This window comes from Anarhichas minor, unplaced genomic scaffold, assembly GCF_050575085.1.
Source record: "Anarhichas minor isolate MPS153535 unplaced genomic scaffold, ASM5057508v1 ptg000064l, whole genome shotgun sequence".
Classification (NCBI taxonomy): domain Eukaryota; kingdom Metazoa; phylum Chordata; class Actinopteri; order Perciformes; family Anarhichadidae; genus Anarhichas; species Anarhichas minor.
The window spans coordinates 325,476-346,072 of NW_027466510.1; the positions used below are offsets into that span (position 1 = coordinate 325,476).

At 47.7% G+C, this 20,597-nt stretch overlaps 2 protein-coding genes across 12 annotated transcripts in view; one reads left to right on the plus strand and one right to left on the minus strand.

Moving 5' to 3' along the window:
- On the minus strand, positions 1-19,469 carry apc (APC regulator of WNT signaling pathway). 7 transcript variants are annotated; one of them, XM_076078207.1, is made up of 17 exons: positions 19,252-19,469; positions 19,004-19,129; positions 15,179-15,334; positions 13,846-13,942; positions 13,520-13,733; positions 13,081-13,189; positions 12,850-12,963; positions 12,570-12,632; positions 10,109-10,231; positions 9,812-9,989; positions 9,537-9,737; positions 9,144-9,239; positions 8,697-8,836; positions 8,514-8,591; positions 8,260-8,376; positions 7,114-7,328; positions 1-6,162 (listed from the first exon to the last, which is right to left on the minus strand). In XM_076078207.1, the coding sequence occupies exons 3-17, from the start codon at positions 15,311-15,313 to the stop codon at positions 1,188-1,190; spliced, it is 6,855 nt and encodes a 2,284-aa protein (XP_075934322.1). In that variant the 5' UTR covers positions 15,314-15,334; positions 19,004-19,129; positions 19,252-19,469; the 3' UTR covers positions 1-1,187. The 7 variants fall into 7 exon arrangements, with proteins under 7 accessions (XP_075934322.1, XP_075934323.1, XP_075934320.1 ...); XM_076078208.1 differs by lacking the exon at positions 19,004-19,129 and having other exon boundaries at positions 13,855-13,942; XM_076078205.1 differs by lacking the exon at positions 19,004-19,129.
- fktn (fukutin) overlaps positions 19,084-20,597 on the plus strand; it is a 7,591-nt gene continuing 6,077 nt past the window's right edge. For 3 of the 5 annotated variants that reach the window (XR_012947640.1, XR_012947639.1, XM_076078216.1), the window contains exon 1: positions 19,084-20,320. Coding sequence is in view for 3 of the 5 variants with exons in the window: in XM_076078216.1 (XP_075934331.1) it covers positions 20,219-20,320 (102 nt within the window). In the remaining 2 variants the exon portion in view is untranslated. The remainder of the gene's footprint in view (positions 20,321-20,597) is intronic. The other 2 variants (XM_076078214.1, XM_076078215.1) reach the window with 2 other exon arrangements.

Here is a 20,597-nt window from a genome sequence, read left to right on the forward strand (position 1 = left end):
TTTGCACCTAAACGTTGAATTTTATTCTTCATCATCTGTTAAACATCTCAGCCTTTGACTCGTTTCCTCCAGCAGACACAGAAACAGAGAAACTCAGCGTACAGCGTGAAGAACACGGTGGAAACTCACTATTTTTGGCAACAAAAAAAACATTTTTGTTTTTAAATTATGTGCTTCAAAGTTAAAAGGTTTTTAAGGTTTTACAGCAATAACTTACGTTTTTACAGTGTTATTTGTTTTTGCAACGAGAGACAGAGCCGGAAGTTTCTCAGCCAACATTTCCTCAAAATCTAAAATCCTCCAAAATATTCACCAGGAAATTCAAGAACGGACTCAAAACGTTTCAAAGTGGTTTCATCTTAAAGTTCAGTCGGCTGGCAGCAAACATCTCCTCTGGAATAAATGCCTTCGTGAGAGTGACGAGTGAGGTTCTGAAAAACTGATTTTTTACATCCATCTGACAGAAAGTCTTTAGATTTAAACATCTGTTCAAACATCTGTCAACATAACATTTTATGTCCCAGAAAAACAAGTTTTCTTGAGAATCCAAACTAATGTTTTTGGATTATTTTAAGACTCAAACTGTGAATCCCTCATTTTCAAACTGCAGCAAAGTCACATCTGACATGTTGAACTCACCAAACTGTCTCCAAAAGGAGAGAATTAATTAATTTCTACCCGACGACAGGAGAAAAATCTTGTGTTTTTTTTTCAGAACCAAACTCCGTAAAAAAAAAAAAAAGCATGAAAACGTCCGACAGCAGAATCGTCTTCAAAACGCTACAACTAGCAGAAACAACATCATTGTTATATCACCATGGTAACTGTCATCGTTAAGGGGGGGAGGGGGCCATGCAGGATCACAGGCAGAAAGGGGCGGAGCTAAGCGCTACTCATCATTTTTAGTGGTATAAAAACATAAAAAGTTAATTTTTGAAGTTTCTCTCTCATCGAATAAAGAACCTTGACTGGCAGGTGAGAAGAGCCAATGGGTGGGAGGAGAGCCGGTGAGGGGGGCGGGGCTAGCACTTAAATACAGACTCACTTCCTGTACAGTTCGGTTCACAAACAAACACTTTCTGACGCTTTTCTTCCTCCGTATTTACACTTCCTCCGTTTCGGTCAACTGTCCCAGCTGTGGCGGCCATTTTGTGTCTAAGTACGAGTCTTCTTCCCGTTTCCTGTTTTCACACCGACGTCACAATGTACGAGCCGCGCTCTCCGCCGCTGCTGCCGCCGCCCTCGCCGCCCTTCGGCTCCCGTTTCTTAGTGACGGGGGTCGGGATGAGCGAAGGTCGCGTGGGGGTTGTCGACGACGAAGACGATGATGTCGTGGTGGTGGTGGGCGGCGTGGGCGGGGCGGTGACATCAGAGCTGCTCTTCCTCGGACTCGGCGTGTAGTTGAAGGGGCTAACCCGAGCCGCCACGGCGCCGCTCCGCTGCTGACTGCGCTGCTGTTGTTGTTGTTGTTGAGGGCGTTCGGGCGGCGCCGGCTTGTCGTCGAGGCTCTCACAGCTCCGGCGCAGGTTGAGGTTGGAGGAGGAAGAAGAGGAAGAGCAGGAGGAGGAGGGGATCTTGGAGGGGGTGGGGCTGTCTATGACGGGCGGGGCGTTGGTGGTGGGAGAGCGAGCCGAACAGGAAGAGGAGGAGCGCGGGTTGTTGACGGGACAATCCTCCAGACGGACCCACACGTCTTCTGATTTGTCGGAGAAGCGTCCGGCCGATGAGTCGCCACCGCTCTTCCCCTTCCTCCACGTTCCCTGCGACCTCACGCTACTCTCCTCCTCGCTCCGCCCCTTCTCGCTGGACTCCGACGACGCCGACAACACCGATGACGAGCTTCCCGTCCTCTTCCACGTCCCCACGCGCGGCAACGACGTTGAGTGTTTGCTCCCGCCTCCTCCTCCAGCGTTGCTACTTTCCCGCTTCCAGGTGCCCGTGCGGCTGAACCGCGATGATGTCACTTCCTGTGGGCGTGACGGGCTCTCGGAGTGCGAGCGGTTGACGTCATGTCGCCTGGTCGTTGACGGTAGCGGCGTATCGGGGCTGGACGGTGACTCTAACGCCGTTACGGTCGCCGCCGACGACTCTTCCAGCTTCCTCTTCAGCGTCGGACTCGGTGCTTCTTTGATGAAGGTCGATTGACGGACCAGCGCTGGCTTCTCTGGCTCCGCCTTCTGTTTCTTGGCCGCCGTTGAGGCGCCGACCCTCGATGCCGACTCGCTCCTCGGGATGCCTCCGCCACCTCCGCCGCTCCTCACCGGCCCACTCTGTTTGGCCGGTCTGGAGGCCGAAGACGATGACGATGACGCACTTCCTGGAGACGCCGTGCGCGGCATCTGAAGCAGCTTCCCTCCTTTCTGATCGGCTGCAGAGGAAGAGCGGGACGGCATGGAGTCCCGAGAGGACCCACCTCCTCTGTCGGCGCCGTCGCTGCTTCCCGGAGGTTTGGCCACGGCTGCCGCTCTGGGCTTGCTCCGCCCCCTGGCAGATGGCTCCGCCCTCGGTTTCCCCGTGAAAGGACTCCTGTACACCTTCTTCCCGCCTCTCAACGCCTTCGCCGCCTCCTCCTCCTCCTCCTCCTCCTCTATTTCCTCCTTCTTCTTCTTGGCCTCCAGCATGCTGCGTTCTCCGCCCTTCAAGATCCTCCCCCCTCGCTTCATGGCTGCCTCCCCCTTCTCCTCCCCTTCTTCTTCTGCGTTGTTATTGGCTGCCGGAAGGCGGAACGGCGAGCCCACAGACTTCAGGGAGAGAACCGAGTCGGAGTCCGATGACGGTTGGCGTGACAGCGGCGCGGCAGCGGCTGCAGCGTTCAGGCTGCTGACAATGGAGTTGGCACCTTCCTGGATCGCCTTCCAATCGAATGTCTCCGAGTCAGGGGAGGCGGGGCTTCTCGGAGCCTCCGAAGGCTCCTCCTCGGCCAAAATGTCATCCTCGGCTTTGGAAGCAGGAACCGTCGTGGCCACGGCAGCGGCAGCGGCGGCAGCTGCAGCCTTCTTCTTTTTCTTGGGCATGGCGGAGCTGATGCACTCCTGCAGCAGGTCGTCCTCCGAGTCGATGCTCAGCGAGCTGAGCGACGAGTTCCTGGAGAAGCAGACGGGCGTGTCCTCCACGTGGAACGCTTTGGGAGCGTAGCAGCTCACCGCAGGGGGGCGGGGCTTCAACTCCTCTTGTGGAGGAGGAGACTTTCCTCCTGCTTTGCTGCCATCTTTCTTCCCGGGCGGCGGAGGCGGAGCGAACTCCTTATTGTTGTTCTCCTGGTCGATGTCACTCAGAGAGCTCAGAGACGAGTTCCTGGAGAAGCAGACGGGCGTGTCCTCGATGGCAAACTTCTGCTTCTCGTCGGACTCCGTCGCCGGTTTCGTTCGTGGGAAAACAGCCGCCGTCTGCTGCTTCCTCTTCCTGCCTTCTTCTTCTTTTTTTTTCTTCTCCTCGTCCTTCTCTCCTCCGCCGCCGGCGTCGTCTTCGTCAAAGTCAAGTGAGCTCAGCGAGTCGTTGCGCGAGAAGCAGCACGGCGTGCCCTCGATGGGCGTGTAGTGGTGCGGCGAGTCAAAGGCAAACCCCGGTTTTGCTTTGGCGACGCCGTACGGCGCCCGCTGGGGCATCGGCTTCACCGGCGACGTCGGCTTCTTCTTCTGCTGCTGCAGGGCGAGAGGGGGCGGGACCGAAGGAGGAAGAGGCGGGGCTTGGAGGTGCTCGCTGTTCACCGACGCTCTGATTGGTTTTCTGGGTTTGGCTTTGGGCATGGCAGCGCTGATGCACTCGGCGAGGATGTCATCACCATTCTCACCCTCCGGGAGCCCTGCCCCTCTCCTCTGGCCGGAGGTGGGCGGGGCTACGGGTGCAGCAGCGGCTGCCTCCTCATTGGGCGGGGAGTCGATGGTGAGGTCACTGAGCGAGGTGGCGGTGGAGAAGTTGAGCGGGGTTCCCTCCACACAGTAAACTCTCGGCACCTCCTCCGGTGGCGGAGGCGCGTCCTTCCTCTGCTGCGATTGGCCGCGACTCTGAGGTGGGTGGAGCTTATAAACAGGAAGCTGGCTGGGTTTTCTTGGTGCTGCTTGTTGCTGTTTCTTTGGTTTCCGTGACGACTTGGGCATGGCCATGTTGATGCACGCCTCCAGGATCTCGTCATCGTCAGATTCGTCGAGGATGGGTTTCGTCCCCTCCTCGTCCTTCCTCTCCTCGTTCCCTCCCTCATCTTCCTCTTCATTCCCTCTCATCTCCGCCGCGATGTACGGCTCGTCCAGACTGAGTGCACTCAGACTGGAGGCTCTGGAGAAGCCGTGCGGCGTGCTCTCCGTGGCGAAGTGCAGCAGGACGTCCGCGCTGCTCTCCTCCTCGTCCTTCTTCTTGGTCTTCTCCTCCTCCTTGGCGCTCTGCGTCGGCGGAGGAAGCAGTGGCGGCGGCGTCTTGGCACGGCTCGGTGGCATGGTCTGTCCTGGGCTGTCGGGCAGGTCGCTGGGGCTGACCACGCCGCTCGGCATGCCGCTGCACGGCTCGCTGGAGCGCACGGAGCTGGCGATGGAGGACGTGGAGAAGCTGTCAAGGGAGCTGACCGACGTGCAGCGGCTGAACATCAGCGGCGTCTCCTGAGCGTACGGCTGCTCCGGAGGACTCTTGGGAGTCCTGGCGCCTGATGATGATGTCACATGGTGGTGGTGATGGTGGTGGGCGTGGCCGTGATGGTGGTGGTGACCACGTCGGCCTCGGGAGGAGGGAGTGGAAGCGGCGGCTGCTGCCGCGGCAGCGGCAGCAGTGGCGGTCTGGCTCTCCGCCTCCTTCTGCTGCCTCTGCTGATGCTCATGTGCGTCTTTCTCGCTGACAGGAAGTGTCGGGTAATCGTTACCGCTGCCGCCCCTCCCGCCTCTCCTCTTCCTCTCGATGACATCGCAGTCTTCATCTTCCTCCGACGATGACAGCGAGGAGAGCGAGCTGCCTCTGGAGAAGCAGATGGGCGTGTCCTCCACGCAGTATGTCTGCGTCGACTCCTGGTTGCCTTTTGGCACCGTCCGATTGGCTGGGGGCGGAGGGGGGCGGAGCTTGTTGCCAGAGGACGGCGGAGGAGGCGGGCCGGAGGGGGCGGCGGTCTCCTCCGGCTTGAACAGAGGTTTTCGTGCGGCGTCGGCGCCGTACTTCAGGCTGTAGTCGATTGGCTGCTCGACCGCCGCGTCACCGCCGTAGTTTGAATTTGCCGCTGCAACAACATAGCGAGGCTGCGCGGCGGACGCTACGCGGCTGCCAGTCGCTGCTGGGTCGCCGCCGTCGTTCCTCCTCCTCAGCCTGCCATTCAGCTCTTCGTCCTCGTCGCTCTCGATGCTGCCGCGGTGACTCGGACTCTGTCTCCCAGAGTTCAGCTGTTCGTCCGAGTACTTGAGGCTGTAGTTGATGGGCGTGTCCAACTCAGCACCGTCGTCGTCCGCCATGTGGTTGGCGCTGCGGATCTTGTGCGCCAGGTCGGCCGGGTACTTCCTGTAGATGCAGCACTTGTTGGCTCCGTTCTCTTCGGACGAGTAGAACGGCTCCGTCGACGGTTTCGTCTTGCCGCGGTTTCCATACCCGTCGGCGCTCGTGACGCTGTTGAGGCTGTCGCTGGACGCTCGGACGCTGGGCGGGAACACCGTCCGGGCGTACGGCACCTCCTCACTCATCCTCTTCGATCCGTCTCCGTTCTTCGGGCTCGACAGCACCGGCGTGTTGGTGTACGAGCGTGTCGCGCTCCCTCCCGCTCCTCCTCCTCCGGCGCCATTACAGCCCCGCCCCTTCCTGTGCGCCGCCTTCGGGCTGAGGTTGTCGATGTTGTCGAAAGTCTCAGACAGCTGCTGGGCGTCCAGCTCCTCGAACAACGCCTTCTGTTTGCGGGCGTGCAGTGACGGGGCGCCAGCGCCCGGCGACACCACGCTGGTGTCCTTGTAGCGTGCCGGCCGGTTGGCCATCAGGTTGCGCAGGGCGGCGGCACTGCCCATGGCGATCATCTTGTGCCGGGAGTGAATGAGGTTACGCAGCATGCCGACGGCGCCCAGCTCCCACAATGCCTCCTGGTCTTTGGCGTCCCTGGCCGACAGATTCCAGAGCGTCCCACAGGCGTTGGACACGATGGTCAAACTGTGGGACTTCAGGTGCTGCAGCAGAGTCGGTAGGCAGCCGTGCTCACGCAGGATCTGCCTGCAAGACAACACACAGGGAGAAGAGAACCGTGAGTCTTCATAATTTAATCCACACAGCGGATGTTGATGGTTTATACTCGTGGTGTACCGTTAACCATCACAGTGTAAATAAAGTTTTAACGTTAACCATCACAGTGTAAATAAAGTTTTACTGACTCAGTAGAACATGTGTTTCTAGTCTCTGATCTCTGATCATGTTTCATTGTAAACAACCAATCAGAGGAGAGCTAGTAACGTTAGCAGCACCGCTAACGGCTAACCAACAGGAAGAGAGCTAGTAACGTTAGCAGCACCGCTAACGGCTAACCAACAGGAGGAGAGCTAGTAACGTTAGCAGCACCGCTAACGGCTAACCAACAGGAGGAGAGCTAGTAACGTTAGCAGCACCGCTAACGGCTAACCAACAGGAGGAGAGCTAGTAACGTTAGCAGCACCGCTAACGGCTAACCAACGGAGGTTCACTTCAGTTACACTATGATGCCTTCAGGCTCTGCTCAGTGAACATGAGTACTGGCTGAAGGTACATTATAACGTTATCATGATGTGTTCACATGTCATCTGTAAAATGTAGTTTTGGTGATAAACTTGAATAAATCCAGTAGTTTGAAGGAGATGTTTTCACATGAATATAAAATAGATATTAGAGATGAATTATGATGTTTAACTTCCTAACACGAGCTCTAAGAACATTATTATACTTCAGTAAACATCTCCATATATATATATATATATATATTTTACTATTCTGAATATTGGCCAATGACAGTCGTCAGTTAAACTGTTTTTTCACACTATGAAGGTTAAACTGTGTAATAGATCACATGACTCCCTGATCATTTATATCCAAAATGTTCCCTCGCTGCTGACTTCAGGCTCTGTTTTAGGTGGATATGAGGCTGGAGTGTCTAAAATGACAGAGACAGGTGAGTCTCTCTTTCCAGCCGTTTACCTGTGTGCTTCGTTGGTGGCGATGAGGCTGGAGACGTTGCGGAGGATCCCGCCGCCGCTCTCGATGATGGCGAGCGTGTTGGTGTGGCTGCGGTGAGTCAGCGTTCCCACCAGAAACGCCAGAGCGCCGTCCACCGCGCAGATGTCCGCCTTGTTCTCCGTGCAGTGAGCCGACAGGTTCCAGAGCGCGCTCAGTACGGACTTCAGAGTCGACTCCTGAAGAAGAAGAAGAAGAAACAAAGTGAAAAACTGCAGAAGAACCGATTTCAGAGCTCAGAATAATTTAGAGAAAAACAACATTTAACCCTTTGAACACCAAAACCTGCCGACGGTCCTTGAACACATCATGTGTGACGAACACTTCAGTCAGAAAAAACAACCAAAACAAAGCTTAAAATTATGATATTTCATATAAACATTTTATTCTTCATGTTCTCTTTATAAATGTCTCCTCTAATAAAGAGTTCACTTCAACCAGATTGTGTTAAACATTAAAGTGTGAAACTATGACGTCATGATTGATTCATCTGAGACCAAGTCATGTGACTACAAGGAGCAGACACTTTGACTGAACTACAGGAAGTGAACGAGGAGAGGAGAGGAGAGGAGAGAGGAGAGGAGAGGGAGGAAGAGAGGAGAGGGGGGAGGAGAGAGGAGAGGAGAGAGGAGAGGAGAGGGAGGAAGAGAGGAGAGAGGAGAGGAGAGGAGAGGGAGGAGAGAAGAGGAGAGGAGAGGGAGGAGAGGAGAGGGAGGAAGAGAGGAGAGGAGAGGGGAGAGGAGAGGAGAGGCTGAAACATGTCAATAGTTTAATATTTATAACATGTAGAGCCTCCATGTTTTTCCTACACTTGGAGACAGTTGGAGAAATGTTGGATATATAAATTCTATTGTTTTCTAATTTTTGTAAAATAAATTATCAAAGAAATTCAACTTTTTAATGATTGATGTCATCACTGTGTTGTTCTGCACTAAAGACGTGTTCTAGTTCTACTTCTAGTCATGATGGTTCTGTTTCCAGAGAGGAGCAGGACTTTTATTTTGAAGTGAAAAACTTAAGACCACAGAAAGTGAAATGTGACGGGAGACACGGGAGAGAAACCGCCTCGTAACGTCTCCGTGATCAGAGGGTCGATTAGTTGTTATTTACCTTCTGGACCTCGAGAGCACAGCCGGTCAGCGCTCGCACGCTGCCGACCTCACGCAGTGTCTTCTTACTGTTCACATCAGCACGCCACGACAGGTTCCTCAACACACTCGCTATCACCTAGAAAAACAATGACCAACAGGACAAGAAAATATTCAGAAGCTGAGACAGAAGCCTCCATCGTGCTGACGAGGAGCTCAGAGTTGTGTTGAGAAGTTCTGTAAATCTAAACCGTCATTAAACACAGGTGAGTTTACCTGCTGCAGGTCTTCACTGTCAGACTTCAGCTGAGCGACCATCGCTCTCATACAGCCCTTCATGGAGCACAGCGTGGCCTGACGGGAAAACAACAAGGTGAAGATGTGATCTGATTGGTTACAGAGTTAGAGGTGCGTGTGTGATGATTGATTAGTCAGTAAATGTTTGTCTTTTCCTCCGACCTTATTGGCTACGTCTCCAAAGGTGAGGTTGGTGAGCCCCATGCCGGCGTATCGCCGCAGGGTGACGCTGTAATGATCAGTGCTCAGACCGAACATCTCACAGTCCACCTGCAGCAGCTCAGCCACCGCCTGCAGACCGCCTGCAGGGACAAATAACCCACAGCCATACAGAGGGTATGAATACCAGAGAGGAAACATTAAACCAGAGAAACACTAAACCAGAGGAACATTAAACCAGAGAAACACTAAACCAGAGAAACACTAAACCAGAGGAACATTAAACCAGAGGAACATTAAACCAGAGAAACACTAAACCAGAGGAACATTAAACCAGAGAAACACTAAACCAGAGGAACATTAAACCAGAGGAACATTAAACCAGAGGAACATTAAACCAGAGGAACATTAAACCAGAGGAACATTAAACCAGCTGATGGTCCCACTGACCGAGTTCGTTCATGGCGTGTCGATGTTCTTCATCAAATGAAAGCTTCATGAGGACGCAGACGGCCGGACAGATCTGATGCTCCACTGGAGACGGCACTGAAGACACAACAGCTTGATTGTATGTTCTGTAACCAGTACTGTATTAAAGCATCGTGGGATTAGCAGGCTAGCCAAGTTGCCAGCCATCCACTAGCTAGCTTGCTAATCCCACAATGCTTTCGTGCTACACTGGTTACAGAACATAAGCCCAACATCTCTCTCCATCTTTGAAACGCTTTGTTGACATTATACATTAACTATTAAACACAATATACAACATTTACAAATTTGGACATGTGACGCGTTATGCCGTCTGTCCTCCTGATTGGTCAGTGTGTGTGTGACATCACTCACTGGGGTTGTCCTCCTGGTCGACACCCCTCTCGTGGTTCTCCTGCCAGCTCCAACACTCCTCGCAGTAATGGCGGACCTGCTCCAACAGGTGGAGCACTCTGATCTCCCGCCGGCCCCTCTTGTCGTCAGGCTGACTGTGGACAATGTTGTGCAGCGCGGCCGACGCACGCGCACGAGCCTCTTTGCTGCCGCGGGAGTTACCTAATGTAAACCAACAGGTGAGTTACCTGTGAGAAACAGACAAGAACACTTTCCTTCTCTGGGAACTAACTTACCTAGCAGCAGGGAGTCCTTGTCGTTGCCGTGCAGCAGCTGGATGAGCAGCGGCAGACAGCCAGACTGACGCATGGCGATGCACGAGTCCTGCGAGCTCGACATGGCGAGCAGCGTCCGCGACATGTCGTCTTTATCGTGAGTCCCCAACATCGACAGAAGACTGTACACCATCTCCACCTGTAGGGGGCGACACAGACAACTTTTTACAGCGGACACCATCTCCACCTGTAGGGGGCGACACATTTGGTGGAGGGTTAGCAGGTTTTGTAATTGTGTTGCTAGGTAGAATTAATCACCTTGGTTCCGAGGTGGCTGGTGATTCGTCGAGGCACAGAGTAGCTCGTCTCATTGGCTGGCTCTACGTCCAACCGGGCTCCGGCCAATCCGCTGCTGTCGGTCGCCCCCTGAGCTTCCTCCACCTAGAGAGAGAGAGAGAGAGAGAGAGAGAGAGAGAGAGAGAGAGAGAGATGAACATTTCTAACACATCAAATTAAATTAAATAATGTCACAGTAAAAAAAAAAAAATCACATAATAAATTAAAACGAGGTTCAACTTTTAAGGAAAAAAATCCAATAAACTGTAAAAAAAAAAAAAAATTAAAGTGGAGCAAAAATCAACTGAATTTCCAGAAAATACTCAAAATAAAGTCTTCTTCTTCTTCTGTGGTGGCTTAATGGCACCTGACTGGAGAATTAGCTCCACCAGCTGTTTACTCACATTTATGATGCCCCGCCCCCTTTTTATAACTTCCTGCTCGTTCTTCCGGTTTAGCGTTAGCATAGCGTTAGCATAGCGTTAGCATAGCGTTAGCATAGCGCTATCCAGACAGTTTTAAGGTGTGCATGTAAATGGAATTATCTTCTATATATATATATATATATATATATATATATATATATATATATATATATATATATATATATATATATATATATATATATATATATATATATATATATATATATATATATATTAGTCCTGGGCAACGATTAAAATATTTAATCGCGATTAATCTCATTGTTATGGCAAAGTTCAATAATGAATTCAAAAGTAGTGTATTGTGCATTTTTATTTTAAAGTACTGCTATATGAACAAAAGGTCAATAACATTTGGTTTGTAAACACTTTAAACACATCAGGTTCTTGTTAACAGCAGTATTCTCTTTACACAGCAGCAGTTATAACACAGTTATAATGATTCTGATCATAGATATTCAGCCGGTGTTCATAACTTTATTTTTATGTGTGTAAGAGATGATATTTAAATATACACCTTGAAAACTGCAAACATATCTACTTCTTTTTTTTATGTTTGTTAAATTCTCAGTAGCGATAACTAAATGATGCTTATTATACATATTACAAACAAAACACTTTAAAAACTCGACAATATGTATTTTAATATTGTCACTGTTGTAAATTGTTTGATTGCATGATTTACTTTTATTGTGAAGAGCATGAAAACGGAAGTGCTTTTACTTTGAAGAGACAGGAAGTAGAATGGTACGTGTTCTTGACGCTAACAACGTTGATACGTAGAAAACCACATGTCGGGTGCAAGAGCATGTTGTGTTCACTGTAACACTGTAATACTGCAGTTCAGACAGTAAAGTGTTCTGTTCAAACAAGACATGTCTTGTTCCTCACGAGAAGCTCCACTCACAACAGTCACGTTTGAGCTGTAACGAGACGATCGCGCGTGCGTGCGTGTGGTGTGTGGTGTGTGTGTGTGTGTGTGAGTGACAAGAGTGAAGGACAGTGACGGAGTGTAGGAGGGGTTCTGGACCCGGGGGGGGGAGAAGGAAGTGACGCCACACTAACACAGCTGTTCACTGCCTGGTTCTTGTGTTAAAAATGTCGCTTAATAATAAAAAAATTTAAAAATTCCTTAACGCGCGATAATATAATTGTCGGCGTTAATTAATTAATGCGTTAACGCGATAACTTGCCCAGCACTAATATATATATAATATATATAAATTTGTATTTTTAAACCAAATCTCCGTCTTTCTCACATGAACAATAATCTAAATTATAAAACAGCTTTTTTTATTTTGACTACACAAAAAATAAAAAGCCTAAGCTCATTATTTTAGGCAAATAAAAATATGTATAATAGTACGAACAACAGTAGTGTTAGCAGTACTACTCACAGCTGCAGTGATAGTAGTACAATGTGCAGAAGTACCAGTACTGTAATAGTACGGCAACAGTAGCAGTACTAGTACCAATTTATAGTTCTTGTACTTGTAGTTTTTTTTGTTGTATAAACAGTAGAAGAAATATTTGTGGCAGCAGTAAACCAACCAGTATTTGTAGTAGCAGTACTAGTATGAATGTGTTCAAGTATAGTAGTATTTACACTATTAGCCAAATCAATAGTACCTCTCTTTCTCTGGCTTCTTTGTGTATTTCATGTGTATTAGTACCACAAGCGGAAACAGCACAGTGGTGGTATCAGTATACACTAAAACGCTCAGCAGTACCATTAGTAGTAGAAGTATTTAAAGTAGTAGGAGTACTACTCTCGGTAGTACCATCAGTGTTAAACGGTTCCTTTCTCACCTGAAAAATATAAAACGTCTTTTTGACGACAAAAAAAAAAATGCCAAAGCGCATTATTTTAGACAAATAAAAATGTGAATATAAATTATAATAATATTCATATTCAACAGGAGCAGATGGAAACAAGCATTTCTTTCATATTTTATTTTGAAAATCTTCTGGAAATTACGACAAAGAACAGGTGAGCTTACCTGCAGTCGTGCTCCCAGTCGCAGGATGTCCTTATCGATCTGCTGAATACGAGACACGCGGTCCTGAACACACACACACACACACACACACACACACACACACACACACACACACACACACACACACACACACACACACACACACACACACACACACACACACACACACACACACACACACACACACACACACACACACACACACACACACACACACACACACGTCAGGTTTGGGTGTGGCGGTTCACACAGGTGAACCAGCCTCCAGGTGTGATCTCACCTGAGCTCTCCTCTCCATCTCCTGACAGGAGCCCAGCTGCTCCTCCATCGCTGAGCGGATCTGACGGGCCTCGAACTCCAGCTGACGCCGACTCATGTCCGTCTGCAGAGTGAACTGACACAAGAAAAACTCTTGTCACGCATAAACCTCGCCCAGAGCAGCCGGGGCTTATGGGTATTGTAGTATTTAGAGACGGGACAACAACAAAAAACGTGTAAAAAGAGTGTTTACGTTCTCGGTGAGCGGCAGGCTGTCGATCCTCTTGGTGAGATTCTGCAGCTGAGCGTAGTACCAGTCCTTCTCCTTCTCCTCCTTCTCCAGCTCAGCCAATAGGAGAGACCTGTCAGGGAGCAGCAGCCAATCACAGAGCAGAGATAGAGAGGAGCCAATCAAAGAGAGAGAGAGAGAGAGAGAGAGAGAGAGAGAGAGACAGAGACAGAGAGAGAGGGAACATTTTAAATCCAACAGTACTACTATAAATATTTTTCTTGTATTTTTTTAATGTAGTTTCTATCAGATATTGCAGTATCAACAGCAGCAGTATTGCAGTTTTGTCAGTACTCTCAGTGGTACTGTCAGTAAGTCACTAGCTACAGTATTGAAGTACCGTCAGTACTCTCAGTAGTATTATCAGTACTGTCAGTAGTACTATTAGTACTCTTAGCAGTACCTCTCTTTCTCCAGCTCCTCCAGGCAGCAGTCATGGCCGTCTCTGCCCGCAGTCGGCACCCCTCTCCTGGGGAAGCCGGTGGTGGTCGAGGGGCCAGGAGCTCCGGAGCCTCCAGCTGCTCCTCCAGAACCAGAAGAGGCCGAGCTGGGGGAGGACGAGGGGGGCTGAGGAGGCCTCGAGCGGGCCTTAAACCCTGCAGACTCCAGGCTCATCTCTGGAGGAGAGACACAGTTATCAGGTTACACAGAATGTGTGTGTGTGTGTGTGTGTGTGTGTGTGTGTATATATAAATATATGTATAGATATTTCTGTTTGTGTGCCTTTACTTTGTTCACCTTTCAGTCTTTCGATGAGCTCCAGCTGAGAGCCAGACGCCTCTCCGGAATCTTCTTCTATGGTGCCCTGTAGCTGCTTCAGCACTTCCTGTTTTACACAAGTTAAGAAAATAAAAGCAGTACAGCGTTGAATCACAAGTGTGTTTTTCTGGTCTGCTGATAGGGAGGCACAAAATAAAATCCTGATGACACAACAACACAAATATCAATCATATTAATACATGAATCTCTCTCTCTCTCCGGCTGTGTCTCTCGCCCAGTTTTTCAGAGTAAATCCTCTTTTCTTGACTCACCACGATGAAGCGACAGCGTTCATACAGAGACATGATGGAAACTAACACTACTCACACTGTCCATGTGTGTTTCTGCTCATCGACAGTAAACAGGAAACAGGAAACAGGAAACGGGAAGTGAGTGTGAAGTTTAGAGAGGAAGGACAAGGACAATAAAGAAAAATAAAACTACAAGTTAAAAGACAACAAGCACACAGAGAGAGATCAACAGAAATAATGAGAACGGAAGAAAAAGAGTCAGAACATGAATTAAAGTAAGAAAAACTCAAACAATAAAAGTTGGAAAGGAACTAAACATGAACAAAACGCGATAAATGAAAAACATAAAGACACACAGAGGATGGTTGAAAGAGAGTAAGCATGAAGAAATGTAAACAGAAGAGGAAGTAAAATACAATAAACAGGCGACAGAAAGAAAGACAACAGAAGAAGAGAGGACAGACTTCTCACTCTGACGGGTTTCCTGAGTCCTCTCTGGGAGAACCAGAGATCCTCAAACACACAAACACCTCACTCTGAACAACAACAAGGAACTCATTCTGAGGCTCATGATTGGTGTAAAATAGCACAAGTCTATTCTGGGCCAGAGAGAGAGAGAGAGAGAGAGAGAGAGAGAGAGAGAGACACAGACAGACAGACAGAGAGAGAGAGAGAGAGAGAGAGAGAGAGAGAGAGAGAGAGAGACAGAGAGAGAGAGAGAGAGACAGAGAGAGAGAGAGACAGAGAGAGAGAGAGAGACAGAGAGAGAGAGAGACAGAGAGAGAGAGAGAGACAGAGAGAGAGAGACAGAGAGAGAGAGAGAGAGAGAGAGAGAGAGAGACAGAGAGAGAGAGAGAGAGAGAGAGAGAGACAGACACAGACAGAGAGAGAGATCTACATGTATGTTCCTTTCTGTACTTAAATACTAATAATCTGTAGTATTAACAAAACTAATACTCAAATTACTGCTGTCAGTATTCCCGTCAGTAGTACTAACATTAGCAGTATTTGAGTAGTACTGTGAGCAGTATGCGAGTACCATGAGTACTGACCTTCATGTTGGAGGCCTCACTCTCCAGTTGGGTCAGGTGGTTGGAGTTGTCCTGCAGCTCCTGTCGTAAATTACAGTTCTCCATCTTTAACACCTCCACCTGTCTCAGCAGCTGGTCGTAGGACGCTGCCGCCATGTTGGAGGAGCCACGTCACACCTGTACACAACACACAGGAACCATCACACACTGGGACTGGAGTACTAGAGTACTGGGAGACAGTGGGACTGTAGGACTGGGAGACAGTGGGACTGTAGGACTGGGAGACAGTGGGACTGTAGGACTGGGAGACAGTGGGACTGTAGGACTGGGAGACAGTGGGACTGTAGGACTGGGAGACAGTGGGACTGTAGGACTGGGAGACAGTGGGACTGTAGACTGGGAGACAGTGGGACTGTAGGACTGGGAGACAGTGGGACTGTAGGACTGGGAGACAGTGGGACTGTAGACTGGGAGACAGTGGGACTGTAGGACTGGGAGACAGTGGGACTGTAGACTGGGAGACTCGGGTACATCAGCAGTGTAGTACTGTAATACTAGAGTACAGTGGGCCTGTAGTACAGCTGTGTAATTCATTAGATAACGTTAGCTCAGCACTAACGCAGAGAATAGTGACCGGCTCTCAATCTCAATCAGTCGCTTTGACCCAAAAATACATTCAGGGATCATCTGAACTCCAAACAGAGCTGACTCACAGTGGCAGCGAGCGTCACAGCGAATCAGCGAATCACAGAGATCCGCTGTGACAATCAGCCAATTGGCTCGTCGAGTATTCAAGTCCACGTATTCTTGTTGTTACGGTGACACGTGATTGGAGGCTCGAGAGGCCAATAGAGACGAAGAAAAGAACCACATCTCAGCCATAGTTTCTCCTGTTTGATACGAGTATTCCCTCTCACTGCATGTATTAAATACTTCTTCTTATACTACAGAGAAGCCTGTGTGTGTGTGTGTGTGTGTGTATCTGTGTGTCTCTCCATCATGTGATGTTTCCTCTCCGTTACAAACACTGATGTCACTGTTTGACTGTCACATGATTCACCAACTGATCACAACACACACAAGTTTAATGTACAATACTACAAAAATGTAGTACCACAACACTGCACGTCATCTACAGAGAACTACATATCACCTACAGAGAACTACAACTCCCACACATCCTCCCATTGAACAGCTTCTCCATCATCAATAATTAATCAATAATATCATTGTGGTGTGAAGATCAAACAGTCTGATCGTGGATCAGCTGGAACATTAAAGGACAACAATAGAAAACAATCTCTGCTCCTCATCATCATCATCTTCATCATCACCACCCTTATTTTATTTCCTCCCTCCGCTTCAATCACCGGTCGGCCATTTTCTCTCCCTCCATCATCCCTGCCTCCCACCCTTCCACCCATCCTCTCTCTCTCTCTCTCTCTCTCTCTACAGGAAACACACACATACACAGCACAAATCAAATCCACCAAAGAAGAAGAAAAACACAGCAGAGAGCAGACAATGAGAGAAGAAAAGAACAACCTCCCGCTTATCCTCCATCCTACCCGGACCCCCACTCCCCCTTCCAATCCCCCACTGCCCCCCCCTCAATAATCCCTTTGACATGAAAATAAAAACATCGACAGAGGAGGACGGATGAATAAAGAAAGAATAGACTGTGGATTGAGAAACAGAAAATGGCAGCTCACCCCATCGCTGTAGCCTCCATCACCCTCCCTGTCTCTCTCCCTCTCTATGTGTCTGTCTGACAGAGAGCAGTCAGCTGGGCAAACAAGCAGCCAATCAGTAGGCAGAGACAGTGAAGAGGGGGGAGGCTGCCTCTCCCTCCTCCTGCTGCTTCCCAGAATGCTTTGCAGCAGTTGCTGCAGGCAGACTGACTGGGTTACTGAGACACACGCACGCGCGTGCGTCTCAGTAAAAAAAAAAAAAAACACACACACACACACACACACACACACACACACACACACACACACACACACACACACACACACACACACACACACACACACACACACACACACACACACACACACACACACACACACACACCAGTCTGATCAATATCGGACTCTCTTCATGTATTAATGCTAGTCTAGGTCCTCTGATTAATACCATATATATACAGTATATATATATATATATATATTAAAAAAAATATATATATATATACACACTCCATATATTAAGGATTGACCGATTATCAGCTGCGATATTTTTTATGATTATCAGAATTGTAATTTGTTTTATCCGATAGCTGATTAAATAAATTAATATAAAAATAAAGGGCCTGTAGAGAAAGTTTAAACTGGCATACCGACTATTTGTGTAGTATACAAGTCTTTTTAAAAACAATTGCACATCTGCCCAACAAAGTCCAAAAACAGCGAATTTGCTTGTAGATGTCTGTTTCCTGTTTGTTTTTACTTGCCCAAAATCAAATTGCCTTCGTGGATTAATAAAGTTGAATTAAATTGAATTGAACTGAATTGGATGAACAAACTACTCAGTCCACCATGGACACAAGGCATTATGGGAAATGTGAGCCGTCCCGAATGATACAACCACACACCAACCTCTAGTTCTTTAAAGAGAACTCGATGCTTCAAGTGTTAAAGCTGCATTCTCTCTAGTGACCACCAGGGGGCGACTCCTCTGGTTGTATAGAAGTCTATGAGAAAATTACTCTACTTCTCTCTTGATTTATTACCTCAGTAAACATTGTAAACATGAGTTTATGGTCTCAATCTCTAGTTTCAAGTCTTCTTCAATACAGCATGATGTTCATTTAGTACATTATGGTCCATTTAGAGTCAAACAGACCATAAAGCAGGGGATGCTTTAGGGCGGGGCTACACAGTGATTGACAGGTCTCTACCAGAGACGTATACGGCGTCTCTACGTCACTCCTCATTGCAAAAAATATGTCCACGAATATCAACCGATATATCCACATCGGAATTATTTTACTCCCCAATATCAGTATCAGCCCCAAAAATTGGCAAAATATCGGTCCGACTACAAACACAATTACTTGTATTTTTACTAACATCATAAGTACATGTCTCACAAATACTGCCATACTGCTACCAGTAGTAGTAGAAGTAGTGGTTATGACTGTACTAATACAAGTAGTAAACTACATAAGTCATAACGGGTAACTACTTTTCTCAAGTCATCATTTATAATATAGTATTTAACTGATTCAGAGTAGTTCTTGTAACAATAAAAGTACCAGCAGATGTGGTCTATGTAGTACTGGTTGTAATACAATAGCACTATTACCAGCTGCAGTAACAGTAAGCAGTGTTAGTAGTAATACTGTTGCGTAATAGTAATCAAAATTAGTATTAGTAGTACGGTTCAGTAACAGAAAGCAGTAATTTGTATTACTGTAGTACTTCTGTAGTCGTACTGTAGAGTAGCAATAAGCAGTATATATGTAGTACTGTAGTAGCAGAACAGAAGTACTGCAGTTGTACTGTACAGTAGCCGTAGACCTGCAGTAGAATTTGAGTAGTATACTGTACAGTAGCAGGAAGCAGTCGTACTGTAGTAGTACAGCAGCAATAAGTACAGCAGTAGTGCTGTACAGTAGTAGTACAGTGGTCCTCCTGTACCTTAGCAGTAAGCAGTAGTACTGTACAGTAATAGTAGTACAGTGGTCCTCCTGTACCTTAGAAGTAAGCAGTAGTACTGTACAGTAGTAGTAGTACTGCAGTAGTACTGCAACGTTACACTAGTAGTGTTTCTGTGAATTATTTGTGACAATAGCAGCAGCTCTGTTAGCCGTTAGCTCATCACATCACGGCTAACACTGACCCGCTACTTTATCTCCATTTCCCCAGAATGCATCCAGAAATATCCTCCGTCTGTCGGTTCATTAGGTTCATTAAAGACCGTCCTCCTCTTCTCGTCACCGTTAAACGCGGTTAAACGTCCACCGGTCTGTCCACAGACACGTCCAACCACCGACATCCAACCAAAACAAACGGTTAGCATGGAGCTAAGCTAACATTGAGCTAGGCTAAGCTAACATGGAACTAAGCTAACAGCACGGCCGTTCTTACCTTTCTCGGTTCGGAGAAAAGTCCGCGGAGGTTTAACGGAACATCACCGGGAAAAACTCACGCAGCCGGTAAACGAACCGTTAGACGCGGCGGAGGCCGCACATGTCTAACGGCCACGGCGGGAAAAGTGTTTCACAAAGTCCGAGAGAAGTTTAACTAACTCGGCCTTATTGTTATGGAGAAACTGCTGCCGCTGCGGTCCGCCATCTTGTGTCTGTGTGTGTGTAAAGAAGTACTCCAAAGAAAAGTACTTTTACCACAATGTACAATATACTCTGTTACAAGGAAGTAATATTTACAATAAATAGTCCTGCATTCAATACTTATTAAAAAGTACAGAAGTACTGTCAGCTTCATGTCAAGTATCAGTCGTAAAAGTACACAAGTATTCTCAGGTTTATGTGGTAAAAGTGTGAGTAGTCAAAGTACTAAAGTATCATCAGCTTTGTATAGTAAAATTATACAAGTATGATCGGGTTCATGTCGTTAAAGTATCAGCAGTAAAAGTACTACAGTATTATCCGCTTTATACAATAAAGGTATCGAAAGTAGACATGTATTCTTAGTTTCATGTAGTTAGAGTATCAGCAGTACATAAGTATTATCAGCTTCATGTAGTAAAAGTGTCAACAGTAAAAGTACACAAGTATCACCAGCTTCATACAGTTAAAGGTATCAGTAGTAAAAGTACACACGTACTATCTTCGTATAGTTATAGGACCTTTATTATGAAGGGCCAGTGGGAAGTTGTTTCTCTCGCCAACTTCACAAAACGGTATTACCCAGGCTTTTACTTTGAAGGTCCCAGCTGGAAGCTGTTATGAATGTTTTAAAGATGGCGCCGGTTCTGGACGCTGCGGACAGCTCAGTGGTTTTTGCTCCGTTTAAGGTTTAACCGCCGTTAATCACGAACTGAGAGCTCCGGTTTGGGTGTCATGAGGAGCCGGTCACCGTGCAGTGTTACCGGATGCCTCGTGTGAACCGGACGGTCGTTTTAACGCTGCTGATCGTCAGCAGCTCCGTGTTTCTGCTGTTCCAGTTATATTACTACCGGAAGTACGTCAGCCAGGTGAGCCACTTAAACAGGAACAAGCAAAAAGGAACCAATCACATCCATCGATCAACTGATAGAAGAATCAATTAGTCAGTCATGGGGAATTCTTGTAAACAGATAATATTATTATAATCACTGAATCATGTTTGTAATATTTGCTGGAAAAAAGTTATGTCAACATTATTGAAACTGGACTTTATTTTGTCAATATGATAAAAGCTAATATTGTAAAAGCTAAGATTATAGAATACAAATATTGGAAATGTTAATTTTCTAAAACTTAAATAACGTA

Coding starts and splice junctions, on each gene's coding strand:
- apc (XM_076078205.1), bottom strand. CDS start 15,313: ATGGCGGCAGCGTCCTACGACCAGCTGCTGAGACAGGTGGAGGTGTTA. Junction 8,592..8,696: donor TTGGAGACGTAGCCAATAAG/GTCGGAGGAAAA, acceptor TTTTCCCGTCAG/GCCACGCTGTGCTCCATGAA. Junction 6,163..7,113: donor GCCACCAACGAAGCACACAG/GTAAACGGCTGG, acceptor GTTGTCTTGCAG/GCAGATCCTGCGTGAGCACG.